The 24782-nt window shown below is 32.6% G+C and overlaps 2 protein-coding genes, 1 long non-coding RNA gene and 1 other non-coding gene across 4 annotated transcripts; 2 read left to right on the top strand and 2 right to left on the bottom strand.

Annotated features, from left to right (window-relative positions):
• Nucleotides 1-1302: 1302 nt before the first annotated feature.
• Nucleotides 1303-5661, top strand: LOC106051809 (guanine nucleotide exchange factor MSS4-like). The gene is made up of 3 exons (XM_013207012.2): nucleotides 1303-1684; nucleotides 2423-2542; nucleotides 4057-5661. Exons 1-3 carry the CDS (start codon nucleotides 1514-1516, stop codon nucleotides 4171-4173), a joined length of 408 nt encoding a protein of 135 aa, XP_013062466.1. The 5' UTR covers nucleotides 1303-1513; the 3' UTR covers nucleotides 4174-5661.
• On the bottom strand, nucleotides 5627-9679 carry LOC129927377 (uncharacterized). The gene is made up of 2 exons (XR_008778990.1): nucleotides 8891-9679; nucleotides 5627-8722 (listed from the first exon to the last, which is right to left on the bottom strand). It is a non-coding gene; the product is annotated as an uncharacterized LOC129927377 (long non-coding RNA).
• Nucleotides 9680-11459: 1780 nt separating this feature from the next.
• Nucleotides 11460-11531, bottom strand: Trnaa-ugc (transfer RNA alanine (anticodon UGC)). Its single transcript has one exon. It is a non-coding gene; the product is annotated as a tRNA-Ala (tRNA).
• A 245-nt stretch (nucleotides 11532-11776) lies between these two features.
• LOC106051758 (F-box only protein 15-like) lies at nucleotides 11777-24139 on the top strand. Its single transcript, XM_056036028.1, has 14 exons — nucleotides 11777-11884; nucleotides 12475-12606; nucleotides 13857-13961; nucleotides 14132-14248; nucleotides 15285-15377; nucleotides 16338-16547; nucleotides 17053-17188; nucleotides 17286-17368; nucleotides 18396-18451; nucleotides 20531-20629; nucleotides 21713-21828; nucleotides 22398-22494; nucleotides 23575-23657; nucleotides 23760-24139. Exons 1-14 carry the CDS (start codon nucleotides 11793-11795, stop codon nucleotides 23844-23846), a joined length of 1506 nt encoding a protein of 501 aa, XP_055892003.1. The 5' UTR covers nucleotides 11777-11792; the 3' UTR covers nucleotides 23847-24139.
• The last annotated feature ends 643 nt before the right edge of the window (nucleotides 24140-24782 follow it).

The following is a 24782-nucleotide window of genomic DNA, read 5'->3' as shown; positions in this document are numbered from 1 at the left end:
TTTTGTGTGTGACACAATGGACTGAGAAATACGAATTCCTTCGCGCGTTAAGTCACAACTTTGAGAAGATCTTTGACTGTTTAGCGTATTTTAAAATAACGGCTGTAAGTGAAACCTGACAAACTGCATATGCGTAATCTGTGCCTGCTTCTCGTGTGTTTCTAATTTGTTTTTTAATTGTCAATTACTCATCTTTTCATGAATCAGTTTCCGTGATGTTGCAGTCTGTCCATCTTAGCATAAGTGGCCGCTTAACAGCACACCAGCAGTCACATTAATGACATAAATGCCAACTTGGATATGTTGAGGAACATTTCAAGGATGGCATTTTGAGGAAGGCGAAACTGCTGACAGGCAAATGGGGTATTGAGTTGGTGCTACCGAGAATTTGCATTTAACAGACTCGCCGAGAAAAAAACATATGTTTGGATTTCGGGAGTTATTACAGAACACGTGACTTTACATGACGTCACTTTGTTCGTTAGTTTCTTCATTAACGTTTCGCTTTTCAAGCAGTAATAATGCTCAGTTCAACTTGTTTTGTCTACATCCTAAAATGATACAAGAGCTGCAACATTATGAAGAATATCAGCACTGCAGATAAGCGTTCATCGCCGGCTAGTCCATCGCGACAAGAAGCAATTGAGTAGTAAAGTTATTGACAGTTTTGGCAACGTTTGCATTTTTTGTTTGATCAACCGTCGAGATACACGGACCGCACAGATAAACTGACCAAAGTGTACAGTAAATGGTTTGTTCACATGTATGGGTGGCATGGTGCACTATTTCTTTTCTTTAATATTCTTTGAAATAAAAAAGTTGCAGTTATGACTTTGAGCCATGAGTGGCGACTTGTAAACCCCCCCCCCCCCCTTGCAAAAAATCCTGCGGGCGCCCATGTATAGGCCTACCTGGTCACCTTAGAAACGATAAGTAAATGAGAAAGGGAGAGGTGACGATAGAGTAACCGGACGTCCATCAAAATGATGGCATGATCTTAGTTATAAACATTGCCTGGATTTGCATTTATTGTTCTGTAGATTACCGCCCTTGACTTTGGTACAATCCATAAATGATGTCCCACAATTTTCCTTGATTTGATAATGATTGTATTTTTTAAGTTTAAAAAATCGTTTCACAGTGCAGCAAAAAAAAAATAACATCAAAATAATTGATTAACGAAAAACCCTTAAATCATATATTGTTTATAGTTTATAATAAACTATATTGGATAAAACAAACAAAGTAGCGAAAACATTATTAAAATGTATTTGCAATTTAAATTGCGAATTATCTGCTTGGTGTTTTCAACATGGCGTCGTAGTCATTTTTTTTTCTGTAAGATCTACAGGAAAAGTTTTTCTTGACGATAGAGCCAAGATTCTTTTTATTTTTATTGCAATTATACAAATAGATCTAATTACTGATAGACTTTAGATCTTGAACTATCCTCTGCGTTGTGGTTGTTTATTTCAATCTAGTATAGACGTCTAGATCTATCTTATTTTGAAAAATGGCTGAACAAGAGTCGTCAAAAAGCTTGCACACTAACCAAAATCGCGAACAATCTTCTAAGCTGGAAAATATATCTGACGTCGGAGGCAAGAATAAAACCAAAATATACTGTCAACGATGCCCCAGTCTTGTACTGTCTCCTCGTCAAGCTACACTTGTTCAAAAAGAGGTTTAGCTTTTTTTAAAAAATTATAATAATTGTAATTTTCATACAACTTACCTACATTAAACTTTAGAAATCTACTTAACTTAACTTTAACTAACTAGACTCAATATTCTTCTATAGTATAGATCTAGATGTAGTCTAAATTACTAATACTAGTGACACGAGACTAGTCACTAGTCTCACAGTCACTACACTGGACTACAGACACTCTGAGACACTGTTCAATCACTGTTGACTGAGACATAGAATTTAGATAATAGTTTCATAGATCTACTCATAGTCAACTCATCATGACATAAGTCATAAGTATAAGTCATAGATCTAGATAGTAGTATTCTATAGACCAGAGTTTTAAATAATTAATTAATTTTTTTTTATATTAAATTATATAAAAGAACTATAGTATAGTCATAGTCATTAGTCTCTACTCTATCAAACTCTATGTTAGTATGTATGTGTATATAAAATTTTTACTTTTTAGATCTCTACATTATATCTAGACTAGATCTATATAGTATTCTATAGTCAGACTCTATATTAATTAACTCTTTAACTATAACCTATATATAGTAAAGTAGCTATAATACATGAAAACACTTTAGAACCATAACTTTAACTTACAAAAATATTCACAGCTACTGTTAAACATCTGTACTTTACATTGGTATAAAATTATTATTATTGGTGTAATTATTATTATTATTGTTATTATTAATTACGATTTACTTGTTTTACTTACAGTTTTTTCTTCCAAATATGTACCAAAAGAATGAATGTACACCTATAGAAGGTGTGACTTTAGTTGATTTTTGGCATGTATCGGATATGCTCACTTTTGATAATGTTGGATTTTCTAAAACAGTAAGTATTGGACAGTTGTGATCATTAATCATTTTATATTATCATCATCAGTCCCTATGGGTGCGGTGATGGTTCATGTAATCCAATTCTTCTACTCTTCCTGGTCAGCAGCGGGCATATTCTTTCATATTATCCAGCCAGCTTTACTTTGGTAATCCTTTTTTTATGCTACCTCCACAGAAGAGGAATGGTGGGATTATTGTATAATGATTATATTTATTAGTAAAATTTTACAGATGGGGATCTGTACATACTCAAAACTGTCCATCATCGTGACTTCGTTGTAATAATTTCAATAACATATTACATAAATCAATGCTTTATTTGGTAGTTTTTTTTTTTGTGTTTTTGTTTTAATTCTTATCTTATATAATACAGACGTTACTTCGAAAAAGAAGATGATTACATCCTACACGTCATGCATTTTAACCAATGACCTAAATTCTGCTAAGTCACTGGTTTTCCTGGCTAGCTCAGGCAACCCATTCCATGCTTCAATTGCGATAAGGAAGAAGGAGGACTTGTACAAATTTGTCCAACCATATGGAATGAGGAATGTGCCTTTATCTTTGTATCTTTCTCGGTATTTTATTAGATTCTTCTATAGTTGGCAGCATTTTTTTTTTATGTCTCATCTGTTAACAAGCCTTTTGTTTTGAGGAATTGCTTGATTGGTTCTGATCCTGTGATTATGTTTGTGATTATATTGTTGCTAAAATGTTTTCAGTCTGCAAGCCTTGCAATGAGAGCATTATCTTCTAGCATTGACATTTATCTTTGAACAATGAAATAAAACACATTTAACGCATTAAGAGGTTTTAGTTTAACCTATGCAATAACTTGTCTGTAAGGCAACATGTCATCCAAATTGTTGTGCAGCGAAGACAGTATCAGAAATCATGCACACAACCCTACTAGATTTTAACAAAAATGTCTCAGCAAAGTCTGAACAAATCTTAGCAGACAACCACCACCAATTTTATCAAGCTGACGCAAAGTAGGTGATTTCTTTCCATCAAGGCTAAAACCGAATGGTACGAAAACTCATTTGTTCCTTATTCTGTCAAACTGTTTAGTACTACTGGTTGAATGTGAATACAGTCAGGACTTCTTTGTGTTGCACCTATTCTCGTTTGTTGAATGTTGTTATTTTTAATTGAAAAGAGTCCTTGTAATCACATTAAATTTTTCAATTAGGGTCAATAAAGAAGTCTTTGTTTTAACTGGGGTAACAAGTGCTGTGCGCTCAGGTTTGAATTTCTTTGTAGGTCTTGAAGTTCTAAAGAGTAGATTGATAATATTTTATGTTTAAGTGCATGACGTGTAGGGCGTAATATTCTTTTTTGAAGTAACGTTTGTATTATATAAGATACCAGTACCTGGACCAAAATTACTGACATGACTTTTTAACCAATAGAAAGAATGCCATTAAATTTGTTCTATTGTTGTTGTTGTTTTTTTTTTAGAATGAAATAGGCCTATGTCATTCATGTAAATAACTTATCTAATTTCAGGTTGATAACATTAAATATTTAATGTGCGCTGATTGTGAGGTTGGCCCCATCGGGTGGCATTCTGTCCATGACAAGAAATCTTACTACGTAGCTGTGGACCGGGTCAAGCATGGATGACAACAGACCACCTGCATTAGAAACTCCAAGCCAATCACTGTCCAGTTTTAAAAGTCACCTGATCAATTAAGTTTTTTTAAAAACACTATTTGTTGATATTCTTGTCCTTTTGTTGTATGTATTGAAGAGCTATACATAAAACCTGAAACTGAATTGTACATACCCAACTCAATGTTGTTTTATTCATGTTGATGTGATATAATTTGACTTGTTTACCATAAAAAAAACATCAAATCTTAATTATAATTCTCGTTGTTTTGACTTTTTAAACTATAATATAGCAACATAGCTCAACATTTTTTGGTACTGGTTTTATATTTACATATATATATATATGTACATATTTTTCTTTTTTTTAAAGAATAATCATTGTGAACTTTGCCTGACAATTCCAGTTACTTTGTAAAGTTGGTAACAATTTAAAAAATATAACTTTGTAGGTTGTTTGGTGGTGTTCTAAATGAAACAGGCTGTTAAATGTTTTTTTTTTAATGTCTAAAAATGGTAAAACAATGCTGTTTTAAAAAAAATCCCCTAAAGTGATTTTCATTGTGAGCCAATAAGTGAATGTGTTTAGGTCTGAAGATGAAGCATGCAGTATTTACATCGGGCGCAAAGCCTAATTCAGTTCTCTTTTTCAACATCTCTGCCTGTGAGCTTATAACTAGAAAAAATTCAGTTCTCTTTTTCAACATCTCTGTCTGTGAGCTTATAACTAGAAAAAATTCAGTTCTCTTTTTTAACATCTCTGTCTGTGAGCTTATAACTAGAAAAAATTCAGTTCTCTTTTTCAACATCTCTGCCTGTGAGCTTATAACTAGCAAAAAATTCAGTTCTCTTTTTTAACATCTCTGCCTGTGAGCTTATAACTAGAAAAAAATTAAGATTCATAAATTGGCACAGAATCCATTAAGTTAAGGCTTTTAGGAAAGAAATTAATTTTAGTTAGTGAAAGGGGAAGTAACTGGTTTTGTGAAATGCAAGTGCAACAGTATTGTTTTTAAAGTTGTAGGCTCAATACAAGTTTTATGTACTGTACCTTTTTTGTTTTCTAATTGAAATACTCTCTAACATTTTCCTCACATACTGTGTCTAAAGTCAAAGGAATCAGTAGTGAATATCAAATTTGATAAAAACATTTTGTTTTGTTCCCTCATTATTTCCCGTTTCTGTTTTGTTGCCTGAAGACCAAACCACAAAGCAGTAACACAAACACATTTTAAAGTCATTTGTTGGTTAGTGTTTAATTAATAATGGCAATGTCTTCAATTTCGAAGATCAAGGACGAGTGCAGGATTTCCCGGGACTACATAAACTCAGTTGCGTTCTTCATGTTTCCACATCAATGCTTTATTATGTGACATTATAAAAGCTTAACACTTTACTTGAGTGATCTGAGACCAAATATTTCATAAAAGTTGAGGACATTAAAATAAACCTACTTTTCTTGAGGTTTCTATAAGCTTAGTTGCCACTCTTTTTTTTTTTTTAGAAATCAAATTGTTTCCTCTGCGACCATTTTTTTTGTTCAAGATGTTAAAGCTTACAAGTTTTAAGTGTTTATCATAGGCTTTGCAACGTCTATAATCGTCATTAACATAGCACAAAGCTACTCTCATGATTGATATATATTATAATATACATTCTACTTAATTGCTTTTGAACTAAAAAATTTTTTTCTCGTATTTTAGTTTTTAGACATTTTTTTTTCACTAGCCATAGATCTTAAGTAACAAAACATTTGTGTATTTCTTCATTTTTATACACATTCATTCAACGCTAGAGGTGTTTTTTTTGTTGTTCTTTTTGTCCTCATATAAGGGTAAACTATTTCAATTTGTTCCTACATACACATGATTATTGTCCTTGACACAAATTTCATATTTTTGTATTTCAGTAGATGTTAATGAATTATGAACAACTGAGACATTGAGAGTATTATATGTTTTATATTTGACCTTTTCATGGCATTTTCAAAAATTGAACATATAATTATATAATCATGAAATAAAATAGTTGTATTGAAAATGTCAAAGGAGAAAATCACATAAATAAAATAAAAGCAACAATTTAAAAATTTTCAATTTGTTTTATTATACTTTACAAATATTTGGTTTAGTTACTTTAAAAACAATGCACTATGCCAATAATAGAATATGAATCCTCTATTTGGGACCCCTCAACTCAAGAAAACAGTAAGAAACTGGAACCAACACAGTGAGATTCATAACAAAAGAATATTCACATTTGACAAGAGTAACACCTTTAGTAAAATCACTAAATTTAGAAAGCCTTCAGGACAGAAGACTCAAAAGTAAAGTAGGAATTATATATAAAACACTGAATCATAATCTTGAAATAGGACGTAATCATCTTCTTTTTTGAAGTAATGTCTTTATTATATAAAATGAGATTCCATTTTTTTAAAATAAGAAACATTCTTAGAGATGCCTTCATGATGTATATTCTCTGTGGTGGAAATGTACATTTTTAGTTCCTATGTGTATCTTACACTTACATAGATACTAGAGTCATGGTGTGCATTTGAGGTCGTTTTATTCTTTAATTAACTGTGCTTAAATCCTCCTCATAAAAAGATCCTATAATACACATGCCAATTTGTATGTTTAGTTGACATTTGCATAATACATAATTGGATGGGGGTGGGGGAGGGGTATTAGACCTATTAGCGTTGTTTTTTTTTCAAGCACAATTTCTTTTTCAACTATCTAGTTTCCCTGACATTTACAACATTTTTAGCAAGAAATAAGCAAAATTATATTTAATTATTTTTAAACAAATATTGGTTAAAACTTTACGAGAGTGGACACAATTTTAAGAGAATTCTGGCAAATTTTAGGAGAGTTTTCATTTTTTTAGGAGTGCTACGAACCCTGTGTCCTAAAATAATAATGTGCAGGTCTTGTCTAAAGATCAAGGATGAATGCAGAACCAGGTGTGACCAAACAATTTTGCCTCATTCAATGAAGACAAAGCTATGGGCTTAGTTCTAAATTAATAATATTTATAAGTGAATCAGTCAAATAAAAAAAAACACTTTTTTTTTGGCATCCCTCAACCCCATAAAATGGCCAGATATGGGAGGGGAAATTGTAGTAATAATATAACAATAACTTAAAATGACATATATATATGTTTGCTTTAGTATTATTTTCTGTGTGTTTTAATCGGTTAATAATTTTTTTTTCATCCCTAATTGTAAGTAGTTCAATCACTTTTATTTAATTCAAGAACACATTTATGGAGGACTCTACTAGACTCTTTACAATACTGTTCTTAAAACTATATGTAATTTCCATAAATACCCTTATCATGCCTGTTGAATTTCTTGGTCAATATTATTAGTGTCTTTAGGGAGGTATCGCTGAAAATCTAATTTTTGTTATTTATAAAGCTAGGCCTTTGAAAATTGTTATGGTAGCATATACCGGTACTGACTAAAATAAATAATGCTAAATTTTTTTTAACGGTGGTTGCCATGGTTATGGCAGTCCTATTGTTTAAATTGTATACAAATTAAAACTCATAATTTTGTAAACAAAACTAATGGTCAAATTAACATGAAATTTGATTTTAACGTAAGAGAAAATGATACTCTAAATTGATATAAAGGCAGAATTAAAGGTTTAAGTACCTTATTTTTATTTTTTTTTACACATTTTTAGTATATTTTTGACATTTAAAAAAAACAGGATAAATTTGAATGAAAATCACATTTTCTTTTAAAAAGTACATACAATTTTGAAAAAAACAAATCTCTTTGTACGAGTAAAGTATATTATGTCCTGAAGACGTATGTTTCAGATTTCACCAGAACCTAACAAGTAGTTTAGGAAAATTTCTTTGTAAGGCATAAAGACATATGCAAAAACTAACATTCTGAGAAAAATGAGTTGACCGGTACATCAAAAAGTTTCATGAAACTCATTAAACAAATAAGATATATCATGTCTAGAACAAGTATTTTAAATTTCATTAAAATCTAACAACAAGTTTGGGACAAATCTGATGTACAGCTAAATGACATGCAAAATTTATATTTGTTGATTTCTGAAAAAAAAAAAAAAAAGAATAAAAAGTAAAAAAAACACAGCTTAATCTGTCCTTCTGCATCTCTTAACTCGAGTTTGAGGTCATCTTTTTTTTTATAGGCAGACCCACTTAATCGTTGGTTCTGTCGACTCAAGACAATCATGAAACGTGTTATTGCAGAACAGAATGTTTTTCATTCTCTTTGAAGCAGCTAATCCAAAGTGAAAGTCACAAATAGAAGAGATATGACTGACAATGTTACTTTGTTCAAAGAAGAAAATTTCTTTTTATCGCAAGTACTCCAAATCTTGGAATGCAATGAATTGGCATTTTGGGTAGCTCAGAGAAGCGCTTATGAATTGGTTTCAAGTGGTCAGCTAGTAGCCTATAGTTTAGAGGAGTGCAGAGAAGCTTGCTTTGTGGACCAGGAGTCTCATTTCAACTGATCACAGCCATATTACCTCTGTGGCATATGTTTCCATCATAGCTGATGAGCCTGTAAATATAAAAAAGAATCATAAAGTTTAAAAACTATATATATATTTTATTATTTAATGAATGTACAAACTTGACTTAAGCAAACTAATAGAAAATTAGAGAAAAGAATTAAAAACTATACACAAAGACTTGATAGAAATGCTAATTATATTTAATAGACCCTCACCTGTGTAGTGATTTCACAAAAAGGGCTTGTGTGTTTCAAACCATTCTGCATACTGTGATGGGGATTTTTCTTTAATCTTTCTGCCAATAGTTTAACAGACCAAATAAAATGTTGAAACATTGTGAAAATCCAGAACATATCCTGTTAGGACATCTACAACACATCCAAGTCCAATATGTGAAGTGTGGCCTCTGGTTAGCCACGGGCCATCAATATCAATTCTTCATCTATGGAAACTCCACTTTCCTCTGCATGCTTCCGATGAATAAGGTCAACAGTATTATATTCTAAAGCCTGTCTAATATCATCAACTTTTTTGTAAATTAGTTTAAAAAGGTGTTGTTCTTTTTACACATTCCATTTCTGTATGTCTAAATGTTCACAGTTGGTTAAATGTGTAGGACAGCAAAATTGTTCACAGAACAAATCTTTTAGTTTCTTTAGACTAAACCGATGTTTGGTTGCTACTTAGTAATTACAACTTTTCTGCATGTTTCACAGTTAATGCTAAGTTTAACAGACAGGCAATTGTGACATTTTTCATCAGTATTTAATTTTAATGAAGATTTATTGCATCCAGGACAAAGTAAAGGCTGTATAAGGGCCTGAAGCTGGTCAAAGTCAACTATTGTTCTATTGTGTGGTGTGGTGGATATTAAATCATCTAGATCTACATCTAATTTGGGAATATCAATAATTTTTTTTTTAATCTTACTAGTCTTAGTCATAGTATTAGTAGTCTTACTCCTGGTAGATCTAGAATAAGAATCCAATCTAGATCTAGATCTAGATGCCTCACTTTTACTTTTATTGAAATTATTGGCTTCAGTAGACACACTCACTGTATCAATTTCAAATGCTGTCGTATGTCCACTAGATCTGGATGAATCAGATCTAGATTTAGTAGGGTTAGATGTTGATTTAGATCTAGATCTAGAAGGACTTGTAGAAATAGACAAAGTAGTTTTAGATTTACCGGCACTGGCGGTACCTCTTTCTACTATTTCTAGATCTTCATCTTGATCTAATTTCAGTAATTTGCGTCTCTGAAATGTACGTGCATGTTTTAGTTGAATTAGCCTTTTCTTGAGTCTAGCCATTCATGAAAAAAACAAGGTGAAGTAGATTTGGAATATTTGATGAATAAAACTAGAAATATACTGTTGAATAAATTAGAAAATGCACACGTGAACAGAAAGAGCAATGTTTAAACAATCGTCCTTTGAAATAGACTTATTATCGATAGGCAGAAATAACCAAAGTATTTACCGGGATTCCGACCAGGAGGGTAAAATCAACCAATTGCGTTTCTTTATTTATTAACAATGCTAAAAATAATCTACTTTGCCCGAATAGCTCCTATTTCCGGTTTAGAAAAACCCTTACCAGGCCCTAAGCAAAGAAGGATAGTTCCGAATTTAAAAAATCCTAAAAAATATTTTTAAAGAAATCAAACTTAAGATCTAATCTAATACATATAAACAAACAAACAAATTTAAAAAATAAAACGATATGTCTAGTTTAAAAAATATATACTTTTAATACCAATAGAATATTTAAAAAAAGCTTCAAAATACCCATTTTCCCACGGTGGTTGCCATGATTATGGCGTCATATTGTTTAAATTGTATACAAATTAAAACTCATAATTTGTAAACAAAACTAATGGTCAGAATTACATGAAATTTTTGATTTTAACATAAGAGAAAATGATACTAATGAGCTAATGGGTTAAGAAGTTAACAGAAGATTTCCGATCATTACCGAAATAGGCCTAAGGGAAAACAGAGTTTCAAGGGGCGTTTTTGATCAAATTGGAGATCGTGAGGAATAAAAACGATACCAAACATCGATTGTCAAATAATGATTTGCTTACAGTAGAGATTGCCTAACCAAGGGCCTTTTTTTTTTGTAGTTTTCAAAAAAATGTATGGTTACGCCCATGATTATATATATATATATATCGCCCTCCCCCTTTAAAAGTTCTGCATCTGCTAGAGAAGTGTTTCCCAAACTTTGGACCTTTGTGTACCCCTTTTATAATTTTTGCAGTGCCCAGTATCCCTCGCCCCCCCCCCCCACCCCAACCACACTTTAATTTATTAACAGAACATAACAACTGGGTATTAAAAAAATCAGCATAGTTAATGAGGTGCAACGCGTACGCCCTCCAAAGTCTTTCCGTACCCCTGGGGGTACGCGTACCCCACTTTGGAAACACTGCGCTAGTGTAAAAACAGGTTTTATGCTGTGTTGAAAGCATATGAGGACAACATGCTAAGTGGGAGAGGGGGTGGTGACATTCTCTAAAAAATATGCTAAATTATAAATAATTAGTAGTATATATTATTAAAATAAGTATAGAAAATGTGATTTCTCCACTAAAATTAGCCCGAATGGGGGGGGGGGGGGGCGCATCCGCTGGATCTGCCAGTGGCCCAATAGATCGCAATGTCTGATAGGGAAAATTCATTTTTACTTTATTGTAGACCTAAAAGTCGATTTTCTGAAGGGATACCTCACACACTCCAGAAGTAGTGTTCCAAAAAATAACAAAATGAAAAAAATATGGAGATGCCGGGGATCGAACCCGGGGCCTTTCACATGCAAAGCGGACGCTCTACCACTGAGCTACATCCCCATGTACTACAGTTGTAAATATTTTATTTATAAAACTTGTATCAATTTTTTACTCATTAGATCAATACATTTTTGAATGTTGGTAATTTATATATCAAAATCTGGCACATGTAGTAAATCTCTACAAAATTTATACGCTATAAAATAATTTTTTTTTCTAGATCTGTATCGCCATTTTTTTTATCTAGATCTAGATATATTTAAAAAAAAAAAAAATCACGTTTCTTTACTTAACAGCGGAAGCATCAATGTTGTTTACACAATGGCCACCGTCAATGCACATCTTCGGCATCGTTCAACTCTTGACGCTTACTTACGTTCTCACTCTAAAGTTATAAACTCCACCAACAATAGGTTAGACTAATAATTGAAATATAAAATGCAGTCTACATATTTCGTTAACTATTACCTGCTAGATCTATAAAACTAGATTTAGTCACTAATATACAATATAGTCTTATATTTAAATAAAGTATTTACGATCCTATAACTATAGTATAAGTATAGAAAGACTATAGAATCCTGCATGAATATTTAATTTATTAAAATAATTTAAAATGAAATACTTATTTAGTCTTATTATCATAATTCTTTAACATAGAGACTCTATATGTAGATCAAAATGTTCACATAAAGATATATAACAAGGTCAATGCACTAGATATTCCATGTCTACAATTTTTTATATGATATTTATACAATTTGCATCTTGTCCAAAAATTTATTAGTAGATGATCTCTGGTACGTCTGGAATTCAAATCCCATAGTAACTCTTTCAAAATTAAATTAGCGACCTCTATGCTACATAAATAAAACTGTGATTACTTTTCATTACTTCTACTACTAATAATAATACAGTTTGAGTTATGTTCCTCTTATAAATAATTTATTTAATAATTCAACTATTACTATGGCTAATAATTACATGTCACGATATGACATAGGAAATCAGGAACTGCAAATGATAATAAGTCGCATACTCCATCTTCTTTGCCTGGATCAAAAGGAAAGAAATTAATAAAACTACCTACAATACATTCGACTAGTGAAAGAAAAACAAAAGCAACATTTGATAGGTAAGTGCTGAATTTTATTTACAGCTCACGATCTTCACCCTCTTTACTTCCTTTCCCTGTCTATCCAAAGGGATATTTTACTTTATGAGAAAAATCATTCTATGAATATATGAGAATCTTGGTGTAGGTAAACATGATTAGTCACAGACAAGAAAAGTAGTTCATGAGGCCCAGTGGCTGAGTGTAAAGCGCTTGGCTTCTGGCCTGGGGATCAAATTTCGAATAATGGTGAAGACTGGGATTTAAAATTTTGGGACCATTAAGGTGCCTCTAAGTCCACCCAGCTCTAATCAACATTAGTTGGGGAAAAGTAATGGTGATTGGTTGTTGTGCTGGCCATTATATGACCCCCTTGTGAACTGTAAATCCACAGAAACAGATGACCTTTGCATCATTTGCCCTATAGATCACATGGTCTGAAAGGGGAATTTACTTTTTTTTACTTTAAGTAGTTTATATAGGACTAGTGTGGGACAAACAAGTATTTTGTTGCTATTTCATGTATACACTATAGGAAAAGGCATAATATTGCTGTGTATTTACATGCAAATATTACACCTAAGCCTGATGCAGTCTCAGTTGCGATGGGGAAGCCATGTCTTCAGAATGAACAACTCCCACATCCCTAAAACAATTCCTCTATAGACAGCTAACGGAAGGACAAAGAAAATGTTTCAGTGTTTCAAAGCATCTCTGAAAACCTTCAACATGATTTCTGCCACCCACCTGTGAGATGGAAGCACATGATAGAGTATCATTGTGTAGTGCTGTAAAAATTGGACCAAAAATTGCAGAGGATAGAAAACAGCTCTGGCAGAAGAAAAGCACCAAAGACAAAAAATCAAAGTAAATGACGCAAGCTCCAGAGAAAATAACCTGCCCAGTGGACATTCTAGTATCACATATGTTTACCAATCACATCAGGAAGCACCAAACCACATTGCAGAGCTCTCAGCTTCCTGGATGACAAAAGTGGTCATCATTGTACCAGGTTGGCCAAACTACACACTTATATATATATATATATAACTATTTATATATTGTGTTTAGCTCATATCCATGCTACTTTAGCATGCCACTCTGGTCCAATCTTTTTTGTTAACATGTGGAGTAAGAGATATCTTCAAACATAACTCAGTTTGACCTAAGTAAAGAATTAAAAACTTCTAGTCTCCATCAGGAGAAGCAACTTATTCCAATCAGCTACATGGAAAAAATAGTTTGAATTGTATTTTTCTTTATTTCTATAGCTTGCCTGATGAGCTCATAGCTATCATCTTGTGGAAATTAAAAGTTGGAGACCTGGTCAATGCTTCTCAAGTTTGTAAAAGGTGGCACAAAGTAGCTAATGACAAGTAAGTCAGAGATGGGTTTTTTTTTATCACCCTTGTGTTAAGTTTTGTAAGTTAAAGTAAACATGGTTATTTTATTTCTTTTGAACTTAAATTGTTTTATTTTTTTTCTTATAAAAATGAAAAAATTCAAGTCATTGTAAATATATTGACTCTTGTTTTAAATATTTTAGTTCAATATGGAAACATTTCTATGCTCGTTTTGTTGGCCCAACTTACAAGGAAGAAGAAGATAACATACCAATACAAGATCTTAAAGATGGATGCTGGAAAAATCTTTGCTTGAAACAGTTAAGTATAATTATAATAATGCTTATGAATTTTGTAATCATATTAGCTTTCATCCACTGACTGCCTAATATTTTCATCCACTGACTGCCTAATATTTTCATCCACTGACTGCCTAATATTTTCATCCACTGACTGTACCCAATATTTTGATCCCAATTTATTTTAAAAGAAAGCAATTATTTAAGCACTATTCAAGTAAACCTCAACCCTCAGATTGAACCAATGGTAATCTCTTATTGTTAAGAGTATTTGACTGTCTCTTTCATTTTGGTGTGATTCTTCTCAAATTTATAAATAATGGAAGAGCAAACAGAAAGAAATTTTCAGAGAATAAGACTAACATAGTGTTGGGATTACATTTGTTCATATGCAACTCTTTTTCTTTCCAACTCAGTGACACTGCACTTATTTCCCTTTGCATTTTTTTTTGTTGGTTACTATTATCAGTGAGGATCAGCTATTTGTCATTTTTAATTCTGGATTTGAAAAGAAATATAATATTTTTTTCTGATATCACCTAGAACTAGGCATATCTATGATAATACAAATGTGAAGCTTGGTGCTGAAACAAATGAATGATACATACATATTGAACATAAATGAAAAGCAGCACCAGGGACCAAGTTTTTAAATGAGAGAAAGTAGTGAATTAAATGCAAAAATAAGGGACTGTGCAGACCGAAGCTTGAACCAGTGACCCTGGCAACGACAATACCACCTATCAGTAACACACTGCCAAGCGAACTTAACGTCTAGACCATTGGAATGTCAAAAAAACATTCTTCTGGTCCAGAGTCATTTGTCCTAATGCAAATTACCACCCCAGTGGTCAATCGTCACATGCCCCAGTTAGCCCCACCTTAACACACTTGTGTTCACTAAGAATTTCAACAGAGTTGCTTTTCATTTATGTTCAATATGTATGTATCAAATCTATGATAATTGCAAATATTTATCATTGAATAAAATTTTTTATTAGTGCTTATATATTTGAGAAATGGTTTGATAAATTATATACCTGTAATAATTATTCAGATGTCGCATAAAGAGAGACAAAATTTATCTCAAGAAATGGAGGCAGCCAGACAGTTACACTGGGCTGAAACAAAGACCAGAGCTCACATTAAGGTTGAAAATATTTTACTTTAGATTTTTTTTTAAGATACATATTCTAAAAAGTAAAAGTAAGTACCCCTTCAGCCCTTGGGACCAATAGGGCAGATTATGTAAAAGTCATCTGTTTCTGTCGAGGGCGTGGTGACTGAATGCTAAAGTGTTTGTGGTTGAGAGGCAGTATTCATTTGTGCCAGTTATTAATCATTTCGTATCTATATAATTTTCAAGTGCACACTTTGTGTGACATGTTTTGGATGTTTCTTTAGAACTGAAGATTATTAGATTCTAGCCAAATTTTCAGCAGGATGGCCGGGAATGGAGGTGGGTAAGGTTCAAACTCAGGACCATTGAGATGATACTCCAGTGAATACCACCAAATGATCAGTCAACCATACAGTTTTCTGGCGAAATAATATGATTTTGCATACCAGTACACAAGTTTAGGCAATCTTTTAATTGCATGTCAATATACTGAGAAATATTATTTTACTTTCAAAGAAAATTCCTATAATTTTTAGTTGACATTATTCTTTTGTGGCTGAGCTGTAAAGGGCTTGGTTTCCAACTGGGGTTTAGGGTTCAAATCCTGCTGAAGACTGGGATTTTTTATTTCAGGATCTTCGGGTGCCTCTGTGTCCAACCAGCTCTAATGGGTACCTGACATTAGTTGGGGAAAAGTATAGGCGGTTGGTCGTTATGCTGGCCACATGACACCCTAGTTAACTATAGGCCAGAGACCTTAATGTCATCTGCCCTATAGACCACAAGGTCTGAAAGGGGAACTAATGTCAGTTTCTTCTTTAATTGTAAAATAATCTTAAAAATAATGGAAATGAGACAGCTAAAGGTGATAAGAGTAATACTAGAGCTAACAATCAGCAAGCTGCCTTTGCCACAATATTTTAGTGAGTTAGCGAAATGCCATTTATAGATTTTGATAACATTTTTAGCTTTTCTAATTCTTTGTCATAGTAAAGTTGGCACAAGGTTTGAGCTGAGCCTGACCAATACTTCAAATGTCACATGGTCTGCATCACACAGTGACATTTACTGGCATACCATGTCTGCAAGTCTTCGGTGGTATGATTTAACTTTTCCAGACTTGCAATCATTAAGAGCAGTCAGAATCTATGCTTGTTCACCATTGATGTTTTATGGCCCATCAAAACCAGCAAAAGATGGGTAAGGTAAATTTCACTTCTTTGTTAAGTTTATTGTCAGGTATTTTAAAAGGTTTAGTCAAGTTAGTAGTTATTGACAGGGTTGCACAAGTCAGTCATCTGCTGATCAGGTGGAGATATTTAAAATTTCGATCACAGTGGAAAAGGATAATAGTTCAATCGCAGTGGAAAAGGATTATAGATTAAAAGATGAAAAAAATTCACTAGTGAGTTTACTTTAAAAATTTGTTGTGAAACATATACTTTCAGCATCTTTAACTTATTTGCATCATTTATATATATATATATATATATATGCATTTTTCTTTTACTTTCTTAATGGTTTCTCATGATAATACCTTTTTTTAAATATAATTTTTCTTAGTTGATCATGTTTTATTTTTTCTTATCTCTAGAGTCAACTTATTGCTTTAAAGACTTTTACATTCATGGAATACATTTTCTATATTTTAATTGTTATATCTTTATATAATTTGTCTAATTTTGCTTTTTAAAAATTTCTTCAGCATCTTACAGAAATCATTACTCACAGAATTTAAGGGGAATTTAAAAGAAACTTTACAAAAAACAAAACCTGTTGGATCTGATACTCATGTTGAACTGTATGAAATTTTTAGTGGTCTTATCATAGCACTATATAAGGTAAGTTATATTTGAATAGGAAAAAATTGTTATTTTGTTTATGTTTTGTTAAAGTCATTTATGATGCTCAAAGTCCAGTATTTTTATTTTCTGAAAGGCTGACAATGAGATAGCTTTTGTTACTTTCTCTTGTCACTATCACAACATGATCTCACGCTGTTTGAGTGGGACTCCTGACAAGTGAGACATTTTCTATTTAATAATAATAATAATAATAATCTTTATTGTCTGTATGGAAATTTGTCTTACAATGTATGCATTACACCAAACAAAAAACATTATAACTATAAGAAACCAAAGTGTACATTCACACCAGACTCACTCATAATTTACATGTGACAAAGTTTATACCAGATTGTTCTTATTTAATGATTTAATTGCCAGGGGAACAAAAGAGTGTTTGTGTCTGTTTGTCTTTGCTATCTGTGTCTTGTATCTCTTTTGTGATGGTAAAATCACAAAATCCTGACACAAAGGATGATTCTTTATTTTGAGGATCTTGTTAGCTTTTTTATAGATGTTTGTCTCAAACAACTGCCCAAATGGGGTTTGTTTTTTGCCAATGATTTTACCAGCAGCATTTTTAGGATTCTATAAAGTTTATTTTTATTTTTAAAGCTCAGATTGCCATACCAGGCAGTGATATTGAAACTTAAAATATTGCAGATATGAGCGTGATAAAATATAGCCAAGGCCTTTTTGCTAACATTAAACGAGGACAGTTTTCTTTTTTGCTGATATAATCAGTATTTGCAGTAAAATTTAGTTTATTGTCTAGGATAGTACCAAGGTATTTAAAGGTTTGCACAATTTCAATAGTCTCTCCAGCTACAGAAACAATATCATTTTCCTTCTTTTCCCTACGAAAATCGATTATCAACAATATTTTTAATAAACTATGTTAGGTATTAAATATTTCACAAGTGAACAAAATGCAGCATAATATGCTAATTTTTTTTTAGCTTTTTATTCATAGATCGAAACATTTTTCTGTGTCATTTTTTTGTTTTAAATTTTAAATAATTGTGTAGGAAATAAGGTAATCCAAAGAAAATTTTTTTATGTGCATTTAAAAATTAGATGTTGTGATTATCTTTAATGCATATTTAAAAATTAAAAAATTCTAAAAAGAAAATGTGTAGATCATTTCCGGTTTGTTTTAGCTTGTTAGAACTGAGGATGTTATGCTTATTATTTTATTTCTTAGGTGCTGGGAAATGTCAGAAGTCGCGGGAATCAAAGATGATATTGATCCACACTATGGTAGAGTTTCTTGTTTTGTTTTTTTTTCATTATTGAACAAATTTATATGTACAACACATTGTCCCTGTTTTGATTATGTGGCATTGATTTACTTATATGGCAACTAAATGGAACAACAAAAAATCATTGCTGTTTGGATTTGAAAACACTTCAGTACACATTGAAAAAATACTAAATGATGTAATAATAAGATTAATGAGGAATGCAGTATTTCCCATGGCTCCGCAGCCCCAGCTGTGACCTACCTATTTTGCCACATCCAGGGCAAGCATAACCATTGTCCACTGGTGGTCAGTTTAGATTTTCTTTTCGCCGTCTGCATCTGTCCGCAGCAGATATTCTTTTGGTCTCAAATGTGTATCCTGCAGCCTTTGTGAGTGACCTCCAGCTGTCTTGTTCTGAAGCCGCATGCAACCAGGTGCTCTCTTCTATGTCAGCTAAGCAAGTTGGCACCTAAGCTGGTCTTTAAAGCATTTCCGCTACGTCGACCACCTTTTAGATAACCAAAAAGGACTGCTTTTGGCATACGTTCATCCCCCATAAGGGATACATGCCCTGCCCAGTGTAACTGTTGGACCATAAGAATGATGTAAAGAAAGAGAAATAGGTCTTTGTTTGACACTCTTGGTAGCAAATCATACATTGCACCAAAAAAAAAAAAGTAAACAAATGTATCATATGGAAATGATTCATAAAGTTGAAAAAAAATATAGGTAACACTTACAATTGATTTTTCTTATATTCATTTTCTAATGAAATCTTCAGATCTGAGTTCTGTATGGCATGCCTGTTGAGGGCCAGCACTCGTGACTCTAAAAGACTTTATTATCACAGATGTTCCTTTTCTTTTTTGGGTATGGGTGTGTCTAGGTAGCTGTAGCCATTTTTTCAGCATGTCTTGTTTTGCTGCGTCACTTTGTTTGAACCTTCCTGGCATGGAGGAGAGCAATGGGCTTCAGAAAGAGACAGCTGGAGAACATTTACATTTAGAGACACAAAGAGAAGCTACCACCAAAGACATAAATAGGTGATGAAAATCAAACTTGAATAGAGACACCCAGCTTGGCCTGGATCAGATGTGACAAAATATTTAGTGCACACCTGGGTCTACAAAACCACATAAATTACTGAACTTTTTCTTGATCTTCAAATTTGAGGATAATGCCTTTATACACAGTGCAACTTGCCAAGTTGTCTCTCTCTTTTTTTTTTATCTTCCAATTGTTTTTCTCAATGTTAAATATTCTCAATGATCTTTAGAGACTAAGACTGCTTTATTGATCCTTATGGAAATCAGTTGTGATTACAAGGACTCTTTTCTCATATCAAAACAACACAGCAGAAATATTCACAGAAATAGAACAGACACAACATAAAGACTTGAGGGACTACACACAGGCATCTTGGTCCTTTTCATCTTTCTTGATCAACGAGTGACATTGATATAGATTCTTGTCCAACAGAGTAAGGAACGAACGAGTTTTTGTACTGCTCGGTTCTAGTAGCCCACTTCGTGATGACTTGACGTAGTTATGATGGAGTGGGTGGCTGTTGTCTTCCAATATTTTTCTGAGACATTTTTGCTCAAAAAGCAGTACCCTTTATACTTTTAATGGGGTATGGAGTCTGAGTGGTAAAGTGCTTGGATTGCAAACTGGGTTGTCTCAGATTTGAATCCCGCTGAAGTCTGGGATTTTAAACTTTATTTTTTAGAAAGCCCCTGAGTTCACCCGAATCTAATGGGTACCTGACATTAGTTGGGGATAGTAAAGGTGGTTAGTCATTGACACTCTCATTAACTTCAGCCCTAGAAACAGATGAACTTTACTTCATGTACACCATGGATTGCAAGGTCTGGAAGGCCTCATGTACTTTCTTTATCTGTTTGCTTATTTGCCTTCTCTCTCATGTCTGTTGGTTATCAAAAGTAAATTAGATTTTGAATGATTCAGAAATCTATTCTATATAATTTAGTAATTTAGTACAATGTTGTTTCAGTAACATTAAGCTCAATGGAAGATCATTCTTCTAAGTTAGTATGAAATTAATTTTAATTAAATCAGTGCATTTCAAATGCAGGTCTCCATGGCTACACTTGTGTTCTACTTGTAAGAAACATGAGGCAGAAATTGTTGGAGTGTAAGTTTGTGGATTTATTCACAACCAAAAATAAATTAAGTAAGTTGTTTCATTTTTCTTATAATAGAATTACGCATATTACAGACGTAGCAATGGTTCAGAACTAACAGTTCTAGAGAATTAACAATACGATGGAATTAACAATACTGCAGAACTAACCTTCTTCAGTCCCAAAATGACTATGGATCAATCTCATGGAAATTAGTAGAATGTCTGGGTATTAGCTACTGTCAATATAGTTAACCTTCTCCTAGATGGATAGCCAGCCAAGGCTTAGGATCCCCTCCTTTCCAAAGCTTACTGGTTTATGTTCCAGTTATTTGATTTAGCCCCTTCTGTTAGTGAGTAATAGTTCTACCAGCCCTAATATCTGAGCCACACATGAAGGTCAGGAGTTGGACTGGTTGTCAGAGGCTGTTTGAGACTCATGCCTTTGGAAGCTTATTTCCATCATCGATAGCAAAGACAAACAGACACAAACACTCTTTTGTTCCCCTGGCAATCAAATCATTAAATAGGAACAATCTGATATAAACTTTGTCACATGTAAATTATGAGTGAGTCTGGTGTGAATGTACACTTTGGTTTCTTATAGTTATAATGTTTTTTGTTTGGTGTAATGCACAAATTGTAAGACTAATTTCCATACGGACAATAAAGATTATTATTATTATTATTATTATCATCACTTTGGGCAATGACAACCAGAACCAACTAACTACATTAACAAAAAAACACAGAGAGGTAATCAATGGGGGAAAATAAAGCTGAATCTGCTGAATTGATTTCTAAAGTATTAACTCTTTATCTCCTAATTAACAATACCATCATTGATTTTAATCCATTAGTATTATTGAAAAAAGGGTGTGCATTCTCCTTTAATATAATACCAAATATAACATTTTCTGATAACAAACAAAAAAAAAGTTATTAAAGTTTAATCATAACAGTGAAATACATATGAGCAAAATGAATAATTCAGTCAGAACTTGGAAAATAATAAGAGAAAGAGTCAACATGAAAGCTAATATCGTAGTCTCACAGTTTATCTTTTATAATTTATAATTCCACAAATCTGTTTCAATTGATTAAAAAATGTTTTATAATTTTATTCTCAAACAGATGGTGGCTTCGCATTGTTTAATCCAGTGAGAAAAGAGGATAAAATGACCCACATCACATGCCTTAAAGAAATCAATTTTCCTTGGAAAACTAATTTATTTAAAGGTGTTGTGAAGGTAAGAAAGTGACCTTCAAGTTCTGACCAGGACACAGTTTTATCCCTTCCTGTATCTTTTACTCCATGTGGCTTGTTTTTGTTTTCTCATCTCTTCACATCACTTAAACTGTTGCTTAGAGAACAAGTGTTAATTAGTACAGAATACATTCACTGTTCTATTTTAGATATAACTTTACTTTCTTCATCAGGATTGTTATGACATGAGTAGGATTTAGTTATTTGTTTCGGGAATAGGGGAAAGTTTTACTTAGCGACGATGACGTAAAATTTGTTAAAAAGTAAGAATGCTCTATTCGACACTATCAACAAGACGTTTTTCATTAGACCAGTGAAAATAAGAAGTTATATCCAGATGGCTAGTAACCGAGGACATTAGACGGGTCCCTTCTTGAGGATTAAAAGTGTTTCCTATTTTAACACTAGTGTCGACTACCTGTCTTGATTGTTTTGGCATTTCGCCGGTGTTTGAAGGTTACCTCCTGTTTATTTCATTGTTTGTATTTGACATGATGGAAGAGCCACAACAGGATGTTGGTATTTTAGATATAACTTTTCTTTTGTGTACAGGATGTTGGTATTTTAGATATAACATTACTGGATGAAAGAGGGGAACCTTTCTGGACAGTGACATCATGTGTTGCAGTGAAACAGTCTTCACAAACCAGTAAGAAATGCTAGACTAGCATAACTTTATTTTTTTAATTAAAGGGCACTAGCTATGAAATCATTGCCATTGAACAGAATAATTATTGCTGTACATTACAAAAATCTATCACGTAAGATTCATTTGGAAAAGTTCACACCAGGAGACTCAGCTAATTAGTTAGAATAAACATTCTATATCTAGACCAAACTGAACATTTGATTTTAAAAAAGGTTACCTATATCTATATAAGTTCTGTTTAAAAACTTAATATCAACATGGCCTTATATGCTTAGATCCCCCCCCCCTTCTGTGGTACAAAATGTGCAAAGTAAGTTTTTTGCAAAGTAAGTCTTGTACAAAGTAAGGTTTGTGCAAAGTAAGTTTTGAACACAGTAAGTTTTGTGCAAAGTAGGTTTTGTACAAAGTAAGTTTTGTTGCTAGTTTGATCCCAACAATAGTAATAATCTTTATTATCCTCAATGAAATTCAGCTTACACAAAAACACATAACAATACATTATAAGAGCAAATAAATGATTGGATAGCACACAAAATCTACAATCTTAGCAGTTTCAAAATGTGTCAGTCAGCAAAGCACTTAACTAAGCAATCACAATCTGTACTGCCTGCCAACTAGGCCCTGTAAAACTGTAAAACAAAGAAAAAACTCATTCTGTAAAATACTGTCTGACTGTTATGTATGTGCTTTAGATTGTTCACAAAATTTTCTGGAGTTTAAACTCTGGCTGTTGTCATCCCCTTCTGCAATACAGTAAGTCTGGGAAATAAGAGGTTGTTGTTGTTTTTTTGTATAGAAAGGCCAGATTTAGACTTGATAAGGCCCTAATCTATTTGAGATATGGGTCCCTTTAAAAGTCCAGATATTATTCAATGCCTAATATGATATTGGGATACCTATTATCAATTATGTATGATATTGCTTTACTCTTTCAATTTTTTGGAGGGCTCCCTAGAAAGTGGGGCTTATATATCATCCTTCGCTGCTTTCTAGATGAAAAATTGTTCTGTGTATATGTTTTAATAGTTTGTTGAAACTCTTGTGTACTGTATGTAATTCAATGTGTCATTTATTGTTTAGATCAGTTTGAATTTGATCCTGAAGCTTATCAGTCAATACATTACGAGGACACTGTTGGGAAAATTGATTTAGACATTGGGAAAGTAAGTGAACAAGAAAATATTTCTCTTTCAACTCAATTGAACTCTAAGTTAAGCACAACGTTGGCATGTTCCTAAATCTATTTTTATTGCTCTCTTTGGCAGCTTGATGATGGAAGACAGTATCTCAGTTTTGTGGAGATCTCCATTTCTGTGACAGCCATCAACAAATTGTACAGTACTTGTTATTAAATACACAGAGAATTAAGAAACCTCAACTTCAAATAGAAATGGTATAGTGACAGGTGTAACCATGTTTTCAATGCTGCTGTGCTACTTTTAAGATTTCAACCCAGAGGTTTTAATGCAGAACCAAAAAATTCCACCTAAATTAATCTACTGCTAGTATAGTTTTAAAGTATATTAAAAACTGGTATCTAATTTGAAATTAATTTTTGAAACAGTTTGTATCACATACTTGTATTAATTGGCTTCAACTGGTGCTCTTGTGATGTATTCATTGCTCTTACTTTCCCTTGGAATTACCCCCCTTCCTTTATTTCATTGCCTCTGTTTATGCGTTCCTTTAGTATATTTTCTCAAAATGAATCTGTTTCTTCTCAAGTTGATAAGATTTTGTGAAATTCTTTTGAACTATAATTAAAATTTACTTTCTAATTTACCAGTGCCTTATTAATCACAACCATTTAAAAAACTATTATAGGTAATAATTTATTGGCTGTAAAAAAACATTGCAACTGGGTGTGTCAGTGTAAAAAAAAATATTTGTAGTTTTTTTTTTAATAAGATGTTTTTGTTTATTTTGACCAGAACTATATTTATAATAGCTACTAAAGACCACTAAGACCACAGTCAATTTGTAATGAAGGGATGAATTAATTTATATTTTGATTCAGGTCTTAAATTTATACTATTGCAGTTGTTTTGAAAATAAGGTTACAAAAGGTCTATTTCTTAGCACCTTGGTGGAGTCTCTGGCAATGTTTTATTTATTAAGTTTTATTTAATTTTAGTTGTTAAAAATCTGGTCTGATTACTTTTATAGACTTGTATGCTGAGAGTAATTGCAGTATCTGGGGGAGTAACTGCGGCTGTGTAAGGGAGACAAGAAAACAGCAGTTATGTCTTGAAAGTAAACAAAAATCTTAAAATTATCAGATCTGTCCT

The sequence above is a fragment of the Biomphalaria glabrata genome, chromosome 7 (assembly GCF_947242115.1).
Source record: "Biomphalaria glabrata chromosome 7, xgBioGlab47.1, whole genome shotgun sequence".
In the NCBI taxonomy this organism is placed as follows: Eukaryota; Metazoa; Mollusca; class Gastropoda; family Planorbidae; genus Biomphalaria; species Biomphalaria glabrata.
This window is presented reverse-complemented; position numbering and strand designations above follow the sequence as displayed.

Excerpts from the sequence above, each read along its gene's own strand:
- LOC106051809 (XM_013207012.2), top strand. The coding sequence starts at position 1,514 with ATGGCTGAACAAGAGTCGTCAAAAAGCTTGCACACTAACCAAAATCGC. Across the intron at positions 1,685-2,422 it reads CTACACTTGTTCAAAAAGAG|TTTTTTCTTCCAAATATGTA; the intron begins GTTTAGCTTTTT and ends TTTTACTTACAG. Across the intron at positions 2,543-4,056 it reads ATGTTGGATTTTCTAAAACA|GTTGATAACATTAAATATTT; the intron begins GTAAGTATTGGA and ends ATCTAATTTCAG.
- LOC106051758 (XM_056036028.1), top strand. The coding sequence starts at position 11,793 with ATGGCCACCGTCAATGCACATCTTCGGCATCGTTCAACTCTTGACGCT. Across the intron at positions 17,369-18,395 it reads TTGAGTGGGACTCCTGACAA|GTGCTGGGAAATGTCAGAAG; the intron begins GTGAGACATTTT and ends TTTATTTCTTAG. Across the intron at positions 20,630-21,712 it reads CACAACCAAAAATAAATTAA|ATGGTGGCTTCGCATTGTTT; the intron begins GTAAGTTGTTTC and ends ATTCTCAAACAG.